At 25.0% G+C, this 19,066-nt stretch overlaps 4 protein-coding genes and 3 non-coding genes across 14 annotated transcripts; 3 read left to right on the forward strand and 4 right to left on the reverse strand.

Moving 5' to 3' along the window:
• Positions 1–739: 739 nt before the first annotated feature.
• LOC100863581 (uncharacterized) lies at positions 740–4,801 on the reverse strand. Of its 4 annotated transcripts, none has more exons than XM_086902753.1 (6): positions 4,373–4,801; positions 3,950–4,177; positions 3,690–3,800; positions 2,025–2,264; positions 1,534–1,715; positions 740–1,388 (listed from the first exon to the last, which is right to left on the reverse strand). In XM_086902753.1, exons 3-6 carry the CDS (start codon positions 3,796–3,798, stop codon positions 1,179–1,181), a joined length of 741 nt encoding a protein of 246 aa, XP_086758879.1. In that variant the 5' UTR covers positions 3,799–3,800; positions 3,950–4,177; positions 4,373–4,801; the 3' UTR covers positions 740–1,178. The 4 variants fall into 4 exon arrangements, with proteins under 4 accessions (XP_086758879.1, XP_086758878.1, XP_031773731.1 ...); XM_086902752.1 differs by having other exon boundaries at positions 3,690–3,842; XM_031917871.2 differs by having other exon boundaries at positions 3,690–4,177.
• TRNAM-CAU (transfer RNA methionine (anticodon CAU)) lies at positions 1,840–1,912 on the reverse strand. Its single transcript has one exon. It is a non-coding gene; the product is annotated as a tRNA-Met (tRNA).
• TRNAR-CCU (transfer RNA arginine (anticodon CCU)) lies at positions 2,550–2,622 on the forward strand. Its single transcript has one exon. It is a non-coding gene; the product is annotated as a tRNA-Arg (tRNA).
• Positions 3,219–3,290, reverse strand: TRNAH-GUG (transfer RNA histidin (anticodon GUG)). The gene has a single exon. It is a non-coding gene; the product is annotated as a tRNA-His (tRNA).
• Positions 4,802–10,050: 5,249 nt separating the features above from the next.
• On the forward strand, positions 10,051–13,518 carry LOC147658464 (uncharacterized). 2 transcript variants are annotated; one of them, XM_086902770.1, is made up of 4 exons: positions 10,051–10,188; positions 10,541–10,691; positions 11,375–11,589; positions 12,356–13,518. In XM_086902770.1, the coding sequence occupies exons 2-4, from the start codon at positions 10,569–10,571 to the stop codon at positions 13,050–13,052; spliced, it is 1,035 nt and encodes a 344-aa protein (XP_086758896.1). In that variant the 5' UTR covers positions 10,051–10,188; positions 10,541–10,568; the 3' UTR covers positions 13,053–13,518. The 2 variants fall into 2 exon arrangements, with proteins under 2 accessions (XP_086758896.1, XP_086758895.1); XM_086902769.1 differs by lacking the exon at positions 10,051–10,188 and having other exon boundaries at positions 10,471–10,691.
• On the reverse strand, positions 13,254–14,164 carry LOC147658465 (uncharacterized). 2 transcript variants are annotated; one of them, XM_086902775.1, is made up of 3 exons: positions 13,815–14,164; positions 13,541–13,758; positions 13,254–13,462 (listed from the first exon to the last, which is right to left on the reverse strand). In XM_086902775.1, exons 1-3 carry the CDS (start codon positions 13,883–13,885, stop codon positions 13,305–13,307), a joined length of 447 nt encoding a protein of 148 aa, XP_086758901.1. In that variant the 5' UTR covers positions 13,886–14,164; the 3' UTR covers positions 13,254–13,304. The 2 variants fall into 2 exon arrangements, with proteins under 2 accessions (XP_086758901.1, XP_086758902.1); XM_086902776.1 differs by having other exon boundaries at positions 13,541–13,778; positions 13,815–14,150.
• On the forward strand, positions 14,132–18,947 carry LOC100866625 (cytoplasmic dynein 2 intermediate chain 1). Of its 3 annotated transcripts, none has more exons than XM_086902755.1 (16): positions 14,132–14,301; positions 14,608–15,315; positions 15,391–15,504; positions 15,581–15,753; positions 15,945–16,092; positions 16,157–16,297; positions 16,387–16,527; positions 16,593–16,898; positions 16,967–17,139; positions 17,233–17,458; positions 17,608–17,759; positions 17,834–17,979; positions 18,046–18,104; positions 18,174–18,328; positions 18,406–18,538; positions 18,609–18,947. In XM_086902755.1, exons 1-16 carry the CDS (start codon positions 14,290–14,292, stop codon positions 18,729–18,731), a joined length of 2,910 nt encoding a protein of 969 aa, XP_086758881.1. In that variant the 5' UTR covers positions 14,132–14,289; the 3' UTR covers positions 18,732–18,947. The 3 variants fall into 3 exon arrangements, 2 of the variants coding, with proteins under 2 accessions (XP_086758881.1, XP_086758882.1); XM_086902756.1 differs by having other exon boundaries at positions 14,220–14,371; XR_015290617.1 differs by lacking the exon at positions 17,834–17,979.
• Positions 18,948–19,066: the final 119 nt, after the last annotated feature.

Here is a 19,066-nt window from a genome sequence, read left to right on the forward strand (position 1 = left end):
ATAATTTCCCATAAATTTATTAATATCATTTTATTAAATTTGATTAAATTTACAATAAATCAAATAATTTGTAAATTTTTAATTAATTTAAAAATGTTTTTTCAATTCAAATTTTATTACAAATAAACAAAAGATATTGCAATTTTATTAAAATCGAATAACAGTGTAAGAACATATAAATTACAATCTGTCTAATCTATAAATTAAAATATCATTGCATTAAAAATATCAAAAATTTGCAATCATTTTTCGTATCATATATATACCACCGAAGTCAAAAAAATAATTTTTATATTACAACAAATAAAAACATACATAAAATAATCAAATATACAATTTTTTAATGAATTTTTCGTAACGATTTGAATATTAATTATTATATTTTTATAAATTTTCATTATAATACATTTTTCTTGATTATTTTCAAAAAGATTAATAAATATACAGGGTAGCCTACATAATAAAAAATTTTATACTATAAAATCGAAATTTATATAAAATATTTTAAAACATTTATTAAATGAATAGAAAATTACTATATTAATTATTAAATCTTAATCATTTCCAAATTCTATTTAAATATATCTTTTTGCACTGTTCACAATTTATTGTATAGAAATTGAATAATAATTGCTTAATAATTTAAAATTGAAATTTTTATATTTATATATATAAGTTACTTGTTTACTAAAAACATTTATATAACATAGCTAACGTGTTCTAATGAGTAATTATTATATAACAATAAAGCTATTTTATTTATAATGGATAAATTTTCATTTCTCAACAGTTATAAAATGACACTATTATTACTATTTACATAATCTAATCTACTTAATCTAAATAAGCAATGAAACTATATTATATTTGCTTTTTGTTTTAAAAGATATGAATTAATGTTTTATATTTAAATTTTAAAATCAATAATTGAATTATTTAGTTAAATTAATAAAAAATTAATTAACGCAAAATTTTTTTGTACGTTTTGAAGTAATATTGTATTTGAAGTATATTGTCTATATATAAATTTCATAAAATTTAAAAAACCTTAACACAACAATTTAAATAATTTAATATCACTTTATGAATATAATATGTTTTCCTATATAATTATTAAAAAATATTCATTTGATTGCCAAGAATTGTCAGCTATGACGTTTTTTTATTAATAGTATACTTCAAATTTGGCAATCTAAAGTTGCCGTTGAATGCGGAGGTGATAATGTAACAGGTGTTATCGAAGAAATCGACCGATTAATAGATTGTAACGGTGATGTTTGTTGTTTAATCAACATATGTCGAAGACATTGCGCTTCTTCACGAAGAGTTATCACTTGCGCCCTTAAAATTGCGTTTTCATGCTCTAATATAGTTGCTCGCAATGCAATCTAGAATAAAATTTTGATTATAAATTTAATTTTGTTTTCTTTTTTTTAAGAAATAATTTATTATATTAAATATTTTATCATAAGATGCAACAACTTTTAAGTATTATTATAGATGCAATCTAAATATAATTAAATTTCTACTCACATTATCTTCTCTAATTTTCCGAGCATCTCGAGATTTCTTTGCAGCTTGGTTATTACGTTTACGTCTTTCATAATATTTTTCGTCTTTTTGATCATCTGGTATTGGTTTCTTTTCACTTCTGGGTCGTTTATGAATATTTGTGATGCTATTCGCACTCAAAAAATGACGACTTACCATGTTATCTGTTTTATTGTACATATTTTTCATTAATCATAATTTTTGAAACTAATATATTCATAAAAATAAGAATAATATTAAATATTTAACAACTAATAAATCTCTTAAAAAGAAATACAAAAAACAAATTGCCCCGGGTGAGGATCGAACTCACGACCTTAAGATTATGAGACTTACGCGCTGCCTACTGCGCTACCGAGGCAGTTGATAAGTTATTTTGATAATAACATATAAATATTTAATAATTTATAATAGTTATATTTTAATATATATTTTTTTTACAAATAAAATAATTTTAAAAATTATCAACTTACTTGTATTACTATTGGAAAATGTCGGAGGCACATTTATAGATTGCATTAAAGGTGGAATTGTAGATAAGAATGGTGGTTGAAGTATAGATCCCGGAAGTGAAAATGTTGACAAAGATGAGGGCGATGTTAATGGCGATGATGTCCGGCCAATTGCTATATCTGGTGTGTTTGAACTTTCTAAAATGTCGATATTTCCAAAGTTGTAATCTTTAGAATTATATGGCTCATATCTGCATAAGTCTACAAAATTAATATAATTTATTATAATTTTTATCTTTATCTAATATCTTTAATAATAAAATGCAAATATTGCAAATTATAATAGTTTTTAATTTTAATTTAAGAAATATTTATATATATTATATATAATATATTTGATAGCTTAAAAGAGCATTAAAATTTAGTTTATTTAATTCAATCAATTTAAAAAGTATTAATTTTATAGTAACAAATTAATATTTAACATATATATAATTTTATGTAATGTCCAAATTATATCTAATTTAAAAAGACAAAATACCACCAGCCCCTGTGGCCTAATGGATAAGGCATCGGTCTCCTAAACCGGGGATTGTGGGTTCGAGTCCCACCAGGGGTAAATAAAACAAATACTTTTTTTTCTTTCCATGTCTCGTTCTATTATTTTTTTTTTATCTAAGTAATGCTATATATAAAAGAAAAATGAATTTCATAATTAAATAAAATTAATAAAAATTCAACATCAATACATACATAAGACTAAAAATAAAAATAACAAAAAATAAAAAAAAAATTTTTTTTATTTCATTTTAGACATAATGTTAGTAATGATTATTGAATTTACATATACAAACAAATTTAAATAAATAATATTGTACAATTCTTAATCATCTTTCTTATTATTATTAATTAGTTGTATGCAAGTTATAACAAATCTTATAAATATTATCTTTATCGAAATAATTTTTCATCTTTTTATGTAATTATTTTTTTCATTACCAATGATATAAATAATATATTAAAAAAAATATTTTACAAAAAAAAAGAAATATTGAAATATAAGAATAAATCATGAATTAAATAAATACAGAATGAAAAAATAATTTATTAAGTTAATTAAATAATAAATAAGTAAGAACTATAATAAATAAGAGTTTAAATATTGAAGAAAGAAAAAAAATAAAACCTCTACCGTGACAATGTGTCTTGGCACATTGCCGTGACCAGGATTCGAACCTGGGTTACTACGGCCACAACGTAGGGTCCTAACCACTAGACGATCACGGCTATCTGAGGAGTTGCGAATCAATTCGAAATTGCATAAAATCATATTTCATGTTCTTATTTCATATTTCATAAGTTCATAATTCATATTCGTTTATAAATATAATATATATTTCTATATATATTAATTAGTATTAAGTGCTTTGTAATGAAATAAAATTCCAACTGAAAAAAATATAATATAATAAACATAATGGAATTTTTTATATAAAAATTTAAATAAATTTAATGCATATTTTGCTAATTACAAATTAGAAAGACTAATAAATAAAAAATAAATTGTCACAAAAAGTAAAAATACATTTTTAATTTATCAAAAGTGATTTAATTTTATAAAAGTAAGATATAAATTACAGATATAAATTAAATGAATTAAATCTATTAAAAAATTTGAAAAAATACCTGAAGTCGGTGTGAATAGACTATAACTCTTTAAAAAATGTAATGCAGAAACCGCACTTGTCACTGCGCTTCCGCTACAGATTGTTCTTGCATGCGCGTGAGAGCTCATTCCTTTAAAAGAAATAGTTTCAAACTCCATAAACACTAAAAGAACTATGTGTAACACTCTTTAATATGATCAAATCATTTTCTTTTCACCAATGTACCAAAATAATTATACCTCAAATTATTCAATATATTTTAAAAACATTCTAACTCACTTCAATCTTAATCAATTAAAACATGCTACTTATGTACTCATGTTCATCGAAAATTCTTTTTTTATCCATCCACATGAATTCACAGTTTCTTCTTAATTCTTTGATTTTGATGATTTTCATTCGATATGAAATAAAAAACTACTAATTTCTTTTCCTTAACATTTCACTCTTTTCTAACATTTCATGGATTTATTTTTTTCACATTCACTTTGAATAATAAAATAATATCTAAAAAATTCAAAGATCAATATCAATAATAATTAAAATTATTATCTCAAAAAATTATTATCTAGTTTCTTTGAAAATAACGTCAATTTCCAAAGGAAATTCGATCGGACGTGAAACCGTGATCAAACTTCTTTCGCGTCACGATTTCAACTTCCTGTCGAGCCTGTTGACGTTTCGTATCACGTGTTTTATTACCGTATATCTTTTCAGCAAAAGGATGTGCAATTCGTCGCCACCAAGGGTGGTTCCGCCTCTCCGTACATGCGCACTGGGAAAACAAACGATTGTTCCGCCCCTGAATCATTAGGGGTGAACAGTTGACTGGTGTTTTAAGTGGCCAAGCAAGGCAAAAGCTTGGCTCTGATCGGCCAATCCCTGGATGACGGCACAACCGATAATGGCTTAGCCTTACACTCATATCACGACCTTAATCTTTAGATCTATTGTTGTAATGGACTTTTCTCGTATCTTGCATGATTGAATGATGGAAGATTAACATCGGTGTCGCGTTGAAAGTTGTTACTGACGGACTTTACTGTTTACGAAACACGTTTTTAAACTCTTTTCTTTGTAATTATATTTTTTGTTTCATTGCATAGCTTGAATAAATATATAAACGAAATCCTTTTCTGTAAAAAAAATATACAAAATATTTAATATATGAATGTGTAAAAATATTTACAATTATTTCATCAAAATATTATAAATACATTAAAAAATTATTCTTTTGAAATAAAATAGTAATATATGTTAAATTGATAATATATTTTAGTTATATATATTTTAGATAATATATTTTAGATATTATTATTATTAAGATACTTTCACGAATCAGTAAACTTACAATGTGTTATAAAACAATGATAAATATATAAAGAAAATATTAATTGAAGTTAATTGAATGCCTAACCTCAAAATGAGATATAGAATAATATAAATATATAATAATAAAAAAAACTATATAACATTATGCAATATATATAAATATAAAAAAATGATAAATAAATTATATATATATAAAGAAAAAGACAGAAGATAAATATTTATTCACATTTTTTTTAATGTTTATCGATAAATGTCTTATCATTCATACATCATACATAGTTTCTTACATAATCCTCAGACATGATTCAACAAGATTTGATGGTTTTCTATATATCTTCGTAACATTAAATGTTCTTTCTTGATTAATATATGCAAATTATCATAGATCATTTTAAAAGAAACAAACTTAACCTTCAAATTCTTTTTCCAAAACAATTCTGATTTATTAAAACTTTAAATTATGTATATATTATTATAGTATTTTCAAATATTACAAATTTTTTTCAATTGACAAATTATTTTACAATATTCAATTACTTCTATTTCATGTATCCATGTAAGTACATACACATACCGAGGCAATAACACACTATGCTAATAGATAGGATTCGACTATGTTTCTAATGCCTCTGGGACAATTGGCAGCTGACACTTTCATGTTACCTACGAATGTTTAATGCGTCAATAATTATTATGAAGTAAATTACACGACAACCAGACAATATCGAATGGAGAATTTGCAACATTGATGAGTCCGACTCAGAGCTTAAAATTGTTTCTATTCAACTTCATCAATGTTGCAATCCCATCATGTATGGCAATTAATGGTCAAAAGATCGATTGTTTTCCGCAGGAATTAACTATACAGGTCCTTTGACCTTCGCGTGTCTGTATCTATCTTTATTGTAGTACATAATTTAGAACGATCGAAAAATATTATTAATGTTATAATAATAATTGGATCGTCAAATAATTCCTGATTATTTATCAATCGATATATTATTAAACATTAAATTAACTAATAATTTTTAACACGAAAGATTCAAGAAATATTAATGCAAGAATAATTCATAAAAAGATTAATTGACCGAATAGTTGATTGAATTTTTTGATAATTTTTTCTGAAAAAAAAAAAGAAGAGCACAAAAAAATATTTTAATTAAATAATAAATGATAATTTAATTCTACATTTTTCCCAAGTTTTCAGCTTTAAATCTTTCTACTTCTTTGTTTGACTGTAAGTAAAGTAAAAATACTAACAGCGGAAATATAATTGTACAAAAGAAGATTGAAGGTGCGACGGTGATTTACGAGATAGCGTGTCGTTTTCGTTTTCGCGAAAAAAGGGGACGAGCAGGATGGATTATATTGCCTGTTCAAATTTAACTCGGGGGGGGCGCACTACGGGTTAAATAACGCCATTTGTTATCGTAATATCTAATTTAGCGTTGAAGGGTGATGCGCCCATTGCCATGTGGCCGTAATCTCACGAGGCCTCAGTACAGGTGTCTTAGAAACAACAATTTAGCTTCAACATTTCACAAGTTTGCCAGGTGTATATCTATAAGAAACAAAATGAATCATTTTCACCCACTTTTAGATTATTATTCAACTATTGTTTCTATTGATTTTAACATTTAATCTACATAATCTCTTTATTATATTTTCTATTTTTTCTAGAAGTGTGTTTTAGCCATGCCCGCTAGATTTATCGAAGAAATTAAATTGATTTCAATATAAAAAGAAGTATTATACATGAAATTTACTTACAACAGAATTGTCCATACTTTATTATTTTCTCTTAAAAATTTTTCAAATTATTACTCCACCTACAAAAATATACATATTTTTTAAAGATCTTGCTTTTTAATAGTGTTGAATTAAGTAGAGCTAAAATTATTAAGAAACGTACGTTTCAGATCAAATTTTTCGAGAGCACAATTATCCATCGCCATATTCTTCAAAATTCAAGAAACGTCTTGCTTTGTAAAAATTGACTGTTACCATCAATAATCATCCACAATGGTATCGATAAAAATTTGTTCATCAAGAAGCAAAAATAATCAACGAGATCTGTCCTGACATGAACTCCCTTCTCTGTCGACCGCTCGTTATCATTATGCCGCTCGGATTCGCGATAGCGAACGCCCACGCGCCTCTTGCTCGCTCGGTCTCTTGCTCGTGCGAACTCAAACACCTGTCCGCGACCAACGAGTAACGTGACATCACGTCATGTGACCTCCTGAGCGCCCCTTAAGTTTCCCATGACACCGCATGACCTCCAGCTAATCCGCGTAATCGCCTGGAAACGACAGATTACACATTTCGACCGTATCTCCCTGCCACCACATTACATTTCTCTCGTTTAATGTCCTCTGCTTCTTTCGGTGTTTAAGTATTTCCGCTTTCAAATTATATTTTTCCTTAATTTCTTTACGTACGTGAAAGAAAGAAATGTTGAAGAAAGTTGTTAAGCCATAAAGCGCAAATTTATGATATGAATGTATATATGGTGTTGGAATGTAGAACAAACTCGTAATTGTGAAGAGAGAGAGAGAGAGTATAATATACGAAAATGTATTTTTGAGATTGTGAAACTTTTATTTGTAATATTGATTGGGTTAGGAATTTTATATAAAAAAAAAAAGTTGAAAAAAAAGTTAACAGTTTTATGACGATTTATGGGGGAGTAATTTAGACTGTTATGGTTGCTTGTCAGGATGCTGAATTATGGTTGCTGACGTCATGTAACTTTCGGATCGAAAGTTTTTGTTGTGAAAAGAAGAGAAAGATTTAAAGATGACGTTACCTCAAAATGAAAAGGAGAAATTCTTAAAAAAATTGGTCTTGAAATGGGAAACATCTCATGGAACGGCATACCTGAACCATTCTGAACATTTTCTCTATAAAATTAATATGATTTTAACAAATTGTAAACTTTATCTAAAATCATCATTAAATCCAAAGTTTAGTATGTTATATTTGTATACAAATGTTGTTACACATTTATATACTATATTTTAACCCGATCATTAAATAATTTTAAATTCAATAATTAATGATAAATAGAATTCAAAATATAAGCTAGTCAAATTGAAGAAGCTTCAACAAGCTATTTTTCATCGTTTTTCCCGAACAAAATTCTCAGGTGACGAATACGAAGCAAGAATCACGCACATTTCGTGTGTCGTACACCTGGAAGCGACATCATGGCGAATGGGTCGCGTGTCTAACCCTTAATTTCATCCACCGTTTACCATCTTCGCTTAGAAGGCAGCGATTCCTCTTTCACCCTCGCGCAGAGTCATGTAGTGTTCGTGACGCTCGTTGTTTCACAACCCAGAGGAAAGTTATCTCATCAAGTCGTCACGGGGACGCCCCTCTTTGTTCGCAAAAGACGCGATTAAACTTTTCTTTCCTCGATTCACCACTCGGTTCCATGCCCTGCGTTCCTTCTAGTACGTGTTCCGTGTCAGGTGTGTGCCGATTAGCAGGCTTCCGTTTTCATTTACTTCGTTTACACTTCCTTTGTGCTGGAAGTATTCGCCTGCGATGAAAGATTAACGTTGCAGCTTTTCTTCCTTTCGGTTATCCTGGTTTCCCTTTTTTTTTTTTCTTTTTAAAGCAACGTAGATCGTTTTAGTATTCGGTTCTGCCTGCTATCTCGTGAATCAAAATGCCAGATTCGTATAGGAAGAAAATATTGGAAAATATTAAACTTTTTATATCAAAACAGTTTTCGATCGTAGTATCATGGTATTATATTGTAGTTGTAATGATTAGAAAAAATAAAATTATTACAGATATGATCTGTATGAATGTCATAGTAATTTCATGATAATAATGATACATAATCGTTATATATAATATTCTAAAAAATAATTATTATTGTATTTATTATAGCATTTATTTCGTATTATCAAATATAAGTATTTTTATATAATTATAAAAATTTGAAATATAAATATTTTTTTTTTTTTTTTGCCATCACTACATTGTGTATTGTTTTTTTTACAATTTGATATAAAAGCTTCCTGCTCCGTTAAAAAGTATTATAAAATAGTCAAAACTTGATGATTTAGATTATTTGGTCTTGTAAAGTATAAAAGAAGTATGCAGCCTTTCGGTTCCCAGACTGTGGCAAATTATGGCTTACCACAGTTCTTATCCGCACTCGTCTAGGTAATTCTTGGCCAGCAAGCTCGGAGTTTTTATCGGATTTGAAATAAAAATCAATATCTATGCGAAATTTTAAAGATGGAAAAATCCAAGATACCTCTCGAAATTCTAAATCTTGTGTTATCTACTTTTGAAGATTAATTCTTAATTCTTAATTCCATGATAATTTTTTCAAAAGAAATTGCTCCTCTATACAAATAATCCTATTTTTTCATAAATCTGTCTAGAAAAATTAAGAATATCGGTCAAAAATTGTAGATACGTAAGCAAATATATTTTATCACACGTAATAGGAAATTGATTTTTCTTAAAAGATCTTAAGAAATTCTATGATACTTATTCGTGTCTTCGTAGCTACTTATTAAGTCAAATATTGGAAACAATTTTTTTTTTCGATAAAAATAAAAATTTTAATTATTTGAATCTTCAATTATTCGATTTGTCTACAAAAAGTAAAAGAACTTTTTTTCTTAATCAGAATATTATATATTAGATATATTTGTATTTAATGATCATTATTTTGTGCATTGATTATCAATGTAAGAATTGTAAAATATTTATTTTCCTATTAAATATATATTGTTTGATCTCTTTCTTTTATACTTGAATACCTGAAGTGAAGAAATGTAATTAAGAAAAAAGAATGTATAATGTATAATTACGTTAAATACCATTATCGAGATGATAATTTATCAATGATTTGCGACACGATATTGATATTAAAATGAAAGCTTCCGTGTATGAACAGACATTGTTCGGCTCTTATTAATATTTTACTCATACGGTTCTCCCTCCAGTGATCAAATGCTCCTCCTATTTTTTTCCTTTCAAGAGTAACACACCGCCCCCTGACCATAGCATGCTCATGTAGTGTTATTTCAATTGCAAATCGATACTAACGCGTGGTAAACACAGTTACAAACATAATTCGTTGGCATGTGTAACTCGAGACAAGATAGATCTCATGTTAGAAAACGAAATGATTTGATCTTCTTTTCGATTCAGGCGTAGGAAACTTTGTATTTAAAAAATTGTTTTAAATTTTTAAATTAAGAAAATTAGGAAAAAAATTGTTGATTTCAGAAATTGTTGAGAAAATAATGATATTATCATAAGGGGAGGATATTGAGTTATTTTTTTTTTTTTTTTTTCGTTTTATTTTTACAGATCTGAAATAATATCTTCAATAAATTATTTTGAAATATATATTAGAAGAATTTATTGCGTAATAATTAATTTTTATGTTATACACCTTTTTTTTTGACATAATTCGATAAACGATAATCTTCAAATTCACGCGTTTGATACAAATTCATATTGCTTTTCCCAAATTTTAAAATTTCTTATTGATTACACTAGATATGAAGAATCGAAATAACCCTTGAGAATGAAGAGGCAAATTGAACATTTAATGAAATTCTTGAAAAAACCAATAATGAAGATAAACGATGAAGATGAGTCAAAATATTGTGATGCTGAATGTGCAAAAGAAAATCCCCCTGTTGAAAAGGTTTAGATTTAAATTATTATAAAGAAAATTATATATACATAGAAAATTATCTTTTTTGCAAAAATTTAAAAAAAAATGATTTACACTTTAAATTTTATTTTGACAAATTTATGCAAATCTTTTAGTAATTTTTAATTATTTTATTAATTTTTTAATGATAACTTTTAATAATAACGACATTACACGAATTTTAACAAGTTTTTTGATCTATCATATCAAATAACTTAAAATTTTAAATCATCATATCGTATAATTACATCTTAATAAATAATATTCATATATAATATTTATAATCAATTCTCAATTTATGCCTTTAGACAAAATAACAAATAGAAATAAAAAGTATGTAACCTCATTTTTTTTGCAATAAGTTAAAAATATTTTTTTGTCAAAATTAATACATTTTATTCAGCTGATAAAGAATAATTTTATATAATCAATTATTATTTCGTAACATTAAATTAATTCTAATTGCCCGCGTATAATAAATTTAAACATTACAGATCGGTGAATGAAATCGATCAAAATTTATATCGATCTTCTACAAATGAATTCTCCAATAAATATTGCTTTCCTCCATAGTTGAACACTGTGGATAATGATCTTAAGGAAGATCAAATTATGTACATCTCAATATCCACTTTATCCTAAAATATTAAATAATTAAAAATCATTTTTTGCAGAAAATCTGTGATTGCATGCGTATTGCTGAGAATTCATCCAGATTCTCTGTGCGCGTGATGGAAGCGATGAGACGGATGCAGAACGAGTACGAGGAGAACGATTTGTTTACCTCCACTGTGGAGGAAATCGTCGATTATATTCAGAAAAATTATCGCGACGATGGTGACGTTTACACTCAAGTGCAAACTACGTTGAAAGAGATCTGTTCCCAAGGGTTAGTTTCTGCATCAAACGAAGCGAAACAACCGGTGTAGGCGAAAATTGTGTCTCGCGTGAGACACGATCGCGTTCAAGGCAACTGCAAACCGTTTATCTCGTTCGTATTCCCGTGCATCTATCGACCAGTTTCGTTTATAGTTCAAACTGTGTAACGTTTCCATCGGTTCGTTTCAATGAAAATGTATTTTTCCCAATTATAAATGAAGGCTTCATCACTTAGAGGGCTTATGAAAGGATTCTTCGTTTAAATGAGATCTGTAAAATTGTTGCGAAAAATAAAGAGAGTTATTCAATCGATGATTGAAAAGAAAAAAGAAATTTAGAATTAATTAGATTCAGTTTTACGGCCATGATTTATTTTAAAAATACAATATTTTTATATTAAAGATTTACAAGTGTTTTTTTATTAGTATTATTAAAAGTTTTATTATTATTGTAAGTTATTGTAAATTCGAAATAATTAATCTGGATCTGATGAGAAATTTTTAAATAATTGTTTCAATGATCTTTCATTAAAATAATTATTATTTATTTTTCCAATATAATTATTAATTATCGACACATAATTATTAATATAATATTAACACGATCACTTAATCAGAATAACTTTTAATTTTATAATATTATTTCTTTATAGGATATGTAATTTTGTTTAAAATAATTATATAATCATAATAATTATCTTATTTTCTTTACTATGCTATAAATAAATTGTCCATAAATTCATATGATTCATATGATCGAATAAATTCCTATTCTAGGTTCGCTATAGAATTATTAGGAAACGAGTATCATTTAATCGGTCCAAATGCAATCTTGATGAATCAGACAACTTGTACGAGCGATAGAAAGGATTGTTTGTTGTCTTCGCCAGTTAAAAAACCAAAACGTCGCAATAACGTAGCTAACAATTGTGAATGTGAAACAACAACCGATGAAGAGCCAGAATTTGCAAGTAAAAATCAAAGTATGTCGATCAATAAATCAAGAAAAGATTCTCGAAAACAAGAAGAAAAACGTAAGATGAATCCAAATAAAATAACGCCAGAATGCTTTTGTAACGAAATTACTGATAAAGACATAGAATGTATATGTGAAGATGAAATTCAAGAAAATTTGAAAAATAATTCAAAAATACAAAGAAACGAACAAAATGTGCAAGAGAGTAGTAGTAAGAGGATAAACGAAAAAAGAAAAATGAGAATGGAACAACAGCCAGTATTCGATTCTTCGAGAAGGAAAGAAAATAATAAGAGAAGAAAAACAATAGGAAATAATGATAGGACAATGACAGAAAATGTTAAATTAAATAAATTAAATTCAGATAATATAGACGAAATTTACGACGAAATAAAAAATCTGATTCCTTATTCAAAGAAACATGAAAAAGAACTGAAAGAATGGATTAAACATTGTCGAGAAAAGTGTAAGCAACAAGCAAAACGATATAAAAAATAATTAGATTTTTGTTCAGTTGGCAAATTTTGTAAATATAATAATATTCTAATGTGATTTATTACATATGTTATATATTTATTATATAAGATGAAATATTTTAATTAATTAAAAATCAATTATTTTTTTATATTACTTTTTTATATTAAATTTCTGTCAAATACAGAGATTTGTATAAATTTTAGTAAATATATAACAAATAAATTTTTATAAAATTATTTCTATTTTTATTTATTTTATTTTTATTTTACATCTTTATTGTTTTTTATTTATATCCTTGTCAAAAGCATGATTCAATGTAAAATATGGAGAAAGTTGTAAAAATTTTCCAGTTCGATCAGTGGGAATTAAATAACCAGAATGTATCGCAAAACAAAGTGCTTTACTTATGTAAGATCTTATGCTATTACAATCTATGAAATTGAGAATATAAAATTAAAAATAAAAATGTATTAAATAAAAAATTAAATAATTTTTGAATTTATTTATACCTGTATTTATACATTTATGCAAAGGATGAATATTTCTTTTTCTTGAGTTTTTTCTTCGAAATCTATTGCATGCATTATTACGCTGTTTTCGAACGCTATCAGTGTATGCAATATTTTTTAAATATCTGTATACCAAATCAGAAACTGTCGATTTTTGATCATGTCGTCGAAGCAGACCATGATCAATATTTTTATTATTTTTCTTTCGGGACGCCAAGCTATTCATGATTACGAATGACTACAAAATATAATAAATTAAAGTAATTTTTCTTACCTAACTTTTTTTTTCATCGTTCTTTTCTTTCTTATCGTTTTACACCGACAATATCTATTTTTTAATATCATTTATAAATTAATAAATCGTTTAATTTATTATTAAAAATTATTATTATTATTATTGTTATTATTATGATTTATTAGAAATTAAAAAACTTAATAATATAAAAATTTTCATGTAATTGATAACATATTACTCTTGAATTTAATTTCATTTTCCGTAAAAATATAAAGGAAAATATTTTGTTTATAATATAATATATATATATATATACAAATGAATTTATCTGTGATATAAAAATATATAAATACTTCAAATGAAAAATTTATTTGTAACTTTTTACCAATAGATGGTAAAAATATCTCTTACAATATGTAGTTTTACAAAATACCTACATGTAGCGCTGTTATAAAAATGACAGTTTACATCATGGTGATTTTATAAGAATTGTCAACATTAATCAATCATAAACATGTCTCATAAGGTGATATTTTATTATATTTAAAAAAGATATCTTTAATTTCAAACATATTATTTATTTATTACTTGTTTATGTATGTATTATTTAAATTTTCACGCATGATTATAATAATTTCACAAAATTATGACATTTTAATTTTATATATTAATCATATATTCATTATTCATGATTATTAACAATTTAAATCTATTGACTTTTTTTATATAATGTATAATAGATACATAAATAATTTTAAAAACTATAGATAGAAATCAAATTTTTGAATGATATTAAAAAAATATTAAAAATATTTTTATTATTGTATCTTAGGGAACAATTAAAAAGAGTTTAACAGCTAAGGATGGACAAGAATCAAATATTAAATTTAAATCCAAAAGTTCATCATCTCATAAAGAAGTAGAAAACTTTGAACAATTAGATTTAAAATTGATAAGAATGTCACAAACTCTTCAAAGAAAAAAGAGTGATGAATATTCAAGATTAACACATAATTTACAATCAAACAAAAGCAGTACAAAACAATCTATTAAATCTGCTAAAATTATTCCTGTTAAGGAAAGTTTATCTTTAACATCAAAACTAAATGTTAATAGTCCTAGACCATCAAAAAGTATTTTAACATCAAAAACATCAATTGATTCTACAAAAAAAATCAATAATAATATAAAAAGTAGTAAAAGCAGTACTGGAAGAATAAAAAGCAATTATTCAGAAAAGAGAGGATTAAGTACAATATATGTGCCACAATCATTTTCAAGCAAGCTTAATGTTAAATTATTGGATAAAAGTCCTAGTTCTACATCAAAAGACAAAGAACAAATTAAAACACATACAAGTACCCCAGAAGTAACTGAATCAAAATTAAAATCAAGAGAACGTAAATTGTCTAGAACATTAAGTCCTAGTGAAATAAAAATGTTACATTCTGCTAAAAATAGATCAGATTCATTACAAAAAATGGATCAAAATAAAGAAGAGCAAGCAGATTATGAATATGATTATGAAGATGATTTTGAAGTAAAATAATATATTATAATAGATGTTTATATGTATTATTATATATTTGTAATTTTAATTTATATCATTTTATAGGATTATGAGTCTGATTTTCAAGAATGTACAGATAGTGAATCATCTGAAGTTAGTGAAGAAACAAATAATTATAATTTATCATTAGATCCAATTGAATTACATACTACAAAACAAGTACTAACATTTATTTTATTATAAAATAAATTCAAAAGCAATAATATTTTTATTTCAAATTATTATTTTACTTTAGCGCAAAATTGTGAACAGTACTGAAAATACAAAAGAAGAAGAACATATGCATGATTCTGGTCACTATGAACTTACAGAAGCAAGAAAAAGAGCAGCAAGAATAGAATTAATTACAAATGATCCAAAATTATCTTCTCTTCTTGAAATAAAACAACCAGTTAATAAATCATATAGGTTTGTTTTAACTAAAATCAAGTTTCAAGATAATTAAATAATATATTGTACAGCTTGTATTGTTTTCTCATTAAATAATTATCAAATGTAATACATTTATTAAATGATTTTGGAGATAACATTTATTTTAATAAAACTTTGACATATATTTGTTTTATTATATATTATATAATGTATATTTTTTTATATAGTGAAGATAAATCAGAAAATAAATCATTACCATTATCTACTGATGAAGGATTTGAAGATAGTCGTTCTGGTGATTTTACAAAATCGCCATCAATCTCACAAATTTCATTTATTGATTTCCATAAAGTCAAAGAAAAAAAAAAAACAAAGGTAATAAATTAATTTCGAATTAATTAAATTTTTCATTAATAATTTTATCTATTATCATTTCCAGAAATCCAAAAGAGCTTTAAGTAGAGGTGAAGAACTTTTAGAAATGATAAAATTAGATGTTATGGAGTGGTCTCTTTTGGAATGTTTACCTATACCATATGAAGAATTTATTAGAAACTATGGAAAATTAAATACTCAACAAGTATATTAATAGCTAATAATACTGAATTATTATTGTTGTTATGCAATAGTAATATGATAATAAATATAAATAATAAATTTGATTTTTAGATATCAACACAAACTGGTGAAGATAATATTGATATAGAAATACAAACGGAGAAAATTATATTTAAAAATAAGTGGACTCAATTCCCTATAACTTGTAGAAATAATATACAAACCAAGGAAGATTTAGACTTGTTTCGTATGGTATATAAATTTATTTTTTAATTATTAATATAATGATAGATCTTTTTGGAAAATTATTTTTTTAGGATCAAATTGGAACTGGCAGCGATAATGATGTAGAAACTGTGAATTCTTTATCATTACAATCTTTTGATATATTACGATTAAATGATTTTATAAATCGCGCAGGAAAAGTAATATTATCATTACTGGAAGAAAGACGATCGGGTGGTAATGTATTTAAAAATGAAAAAGAAGTACCATTCAGTGATGGTATTGTCAAACTTTGTATAAATTCTGTAACATTTCTGGCTGGTAGAACAGTAACAATAATTCATTATTCTGAAATCCTAAATAAAATTTTATTGACTATTCATTCTCCAGTTGAAGAAGTAAGAATTATTTATTGAAGATTTATTATATTAAATCTGAATCAATAAAAATTATATATTTTATGTAGGAAATTGAAACATCCAGCAAACAAGATTATATAACTGATTGTTGTATTGGATGTGTCTGGAATATTTCTGAACCATCTAGACCAATTAAATTATTTTATTCTACCTGTCCTATTACTGCATGTTGTTTCCATTCGGCAAATTATAATATTATATTTGGTGGATTGCAAGATGGGTATATTATTTTACTAGTTATTTTCAATATTTTACCATATATTACATGTAAATAAAAAAAATTTTATTAAATGAAAATTTATATAATTGATAGATCAATATGTCTCTGGGATTTAAAAGAAGATGAAATGTGGCATCATAAAATTACAGATAAAACCAATAATTTAGATTGGATAATACGAATACCTACATATACAACAGCAACAAATATTGATATAAATATTCATACTACACAAATCGTTGCAGTACGTGTATTATCTAAAATTGAAGAAAAGTTTGATACATTGATACAACATAACAATAAATTTATACCAATACAGGTTTGTTAATATTACTAAATATATTATATATTGTATAATGTATTAATTATTAATATTATTTATGTTAATTACTAGATAACTTTATATTAATTTTTAATTGATTTTAATTAATTTAATTAACTTTAATTATTAATATGATTTCACAATAGATATGTAGCTTAAATGAAAATGGTACTCTTATTATATGGAGTGTTTTGCATAATATGGGCAAAAATATTGAGGATTTAGGACTATCATTTTGGGGTACTATAAAACTTGTTAAAAGTCAAGAATTATTTTTACAATCTAATCATAAGAAAAAGTAAATATTTTGTAATAAGTTGTGCATTATATATTGAATATCAATTTTATTAGAATATTTTAACTCTTTATAAGGATCAATGCAGCTACTTTCATTGATATGCACGTGGATTGTATTAATAGTAACAATTTTTATATTGCTACTAATAGTAACAATATTTTGCATGGTACTTGTATTGGTAAAAAAACTAATCCTGCTATATACACAAAATTGGATACTAGTAAGTTATCAATGATATGTTAATTTTAATTTGTTAATTATTCATTTATTTTATTTGATATTTCAGGTGCCTGTGGAAATGTAACTTATATAGAAAATTGTCCATTTGGTTATTCATTTTTTCTGGTAAAATTTTTATGCAAATTTATAAATTTTTTAATATTATTATGTTTCTAAAGTAATTCGTTATTATAGGTTAGCTGTGATGATGGAACAATTCGGTTACACTCTTTAAATACTGAAAAACCAATTTTACAATTAAAAGATGAAGATAGTACATATATGATTAAATCAATACAATGGTCACGATCGAAACCATTCACATTTTTTGTATTAGATAATAAATCATGGTAAGAAAACATGATAAAATGAACATTGATTTAAATGTTTTAATTTAATTAAATAACTTTGTATATTAATATTTTAGCATACATATATGGGACTTAAGTAATAGTGATATATATCCAACATATAAAATAAATATGCAAAAAAGTGGAAATATAAAAAGTATGCAATTATCATATTGTAAAACAAAACGAGATATGTCTCATCAATATTTGGTATGTTATCAATATTTTTTTATATATTGCAATTTATAATCCAATATATTATTTTTTTTTTTTTTTTTAGGCATTTGGTATAGAATCTGGAGACATAGAAATACACAAATTAAAAACAAGTTTTTATCATTCAAAAAAAGAAGATTATTTAGAAGAATTAAATACTTTTATGCGATATATTGCAATTTTATAATTAAGATAAAGTCATTAATAGAAACTATTCAAAAAAATTGAAACTTTTTTATATTCTCAGTGAATCAAAACAAAATATCATGGATACCATGGATATATAATATTTGTATTTTTCAAGAAAACTGTATATTCAAAAATAATAAGAACAATCTTATCATTATTTTAAAAACATTTTGTTAATGAAAATGTTAACAGATTAAACATAATTTATACAAAACTATTATTATTTATTAAGCAATTATTTATTAATTATTATTATTTATGAAACTATCTACAAATTATATACAATTGATAATTTTATAATATAAAGAAATATTTAAATAATATAGTCTTAAT

Source organism: Apis florea, unplaced genomic scaffold (assembly GCF_048593485.1).
Source record: "Apis florea isolate Af1SG1 unplaced genomic scaffold, ASM4859348v1 contig_2272_pilon, whole genome shotgun sequence".
Taxonomy (NCBI): Eukaryota; Metazoa; Arthropoda; class Insecta; order Hymenoptera; family Apidae; genus Apis; species Apis florea.

Excerpts from the sequence above, each read along its gene's own strand:
- LOC100863581 (XM_086902752.1), bottom strand. The coding sequence starts at position 3,828 with ATGGAGTTTGAAACTATTTCTTTTAAAGGAATGAGCTCTCACGCGCAT. Across the intron at positions 2,265-3,689 it reads TCTATTCACACCGACTTCAG|ACTTATGCAGATATGAGCCA; the intron begins GTATTTTTTCAA and ends TTAATTTTGTAG. Across the intron at positions 1,389-1,533 it reads GGAAAATTAGAGAAGATAAT|ATTGCATTGCGAGCAACTAT; the intron begins GTGAGTAGAAAT and ends ATTTTATTCTAG.
- LOC147658464 (XM_086902770.1), top strand. The coding sequence starts at position 10,569 with ATGAAGAGGCAAATTGAACATTTAATGAAATTCTTGAAAAAACCAATA. Across the intron at positions 10,692-11,374 it reads AAAATCCCCCTGTTGAAAAG|AAAATCTGTGATTGCATGCG; the intron begins GTTTAGATTTAA and ends CATTTTTTGCAG. Across the intron at positions 11,590-12,355 it reads AAAGAGATCTGTTCCCAAGG|GTTCGCTATAGAATTATTAG; the intron begins GTTAGTTTCTGC and ends TTCCTATTCTAG.
- LOC147658465 (XM_086902775.1), bottom strand. The coding sequence starts at position 13,885 with ATGATATTAAAAAATAGATATTGTCGGTGTAAAACGATAAGAAAGAAA. Across the intron at positions 13,759-13,814 it reads ACGATGAAAAAAAAAGTTAG|CTTGGCGTCCCGAAAGAAAA; the intron begins GTAAGAAAAATT and ends AATCATGAATAG. Across the intron at positions 13,463-13,540 it reads GCATAAATGTATAAATACAG|ATTGTAATAGCATAAGATCT; the intron begins GTATAAATAAAT and ends TCAATTTCATAG.
- LOC100866625 (XM_086902755.1), top strand. Across the intron at positions 15,505-15,580 it reads AATTACATACTACAAAACAA|CGCAAAATTGTGAACAGTAC; the intron begins GTACTAACATTT and ends ATTTTACTTTAG. Across the intron at positions 18,539-18,608 it reads ATATGTCTCATCAATATTTG|GCATTTGGTATAGAATCTGG; the intron begins GTATGTTATCAA and ends TTTTTTTTTTAG.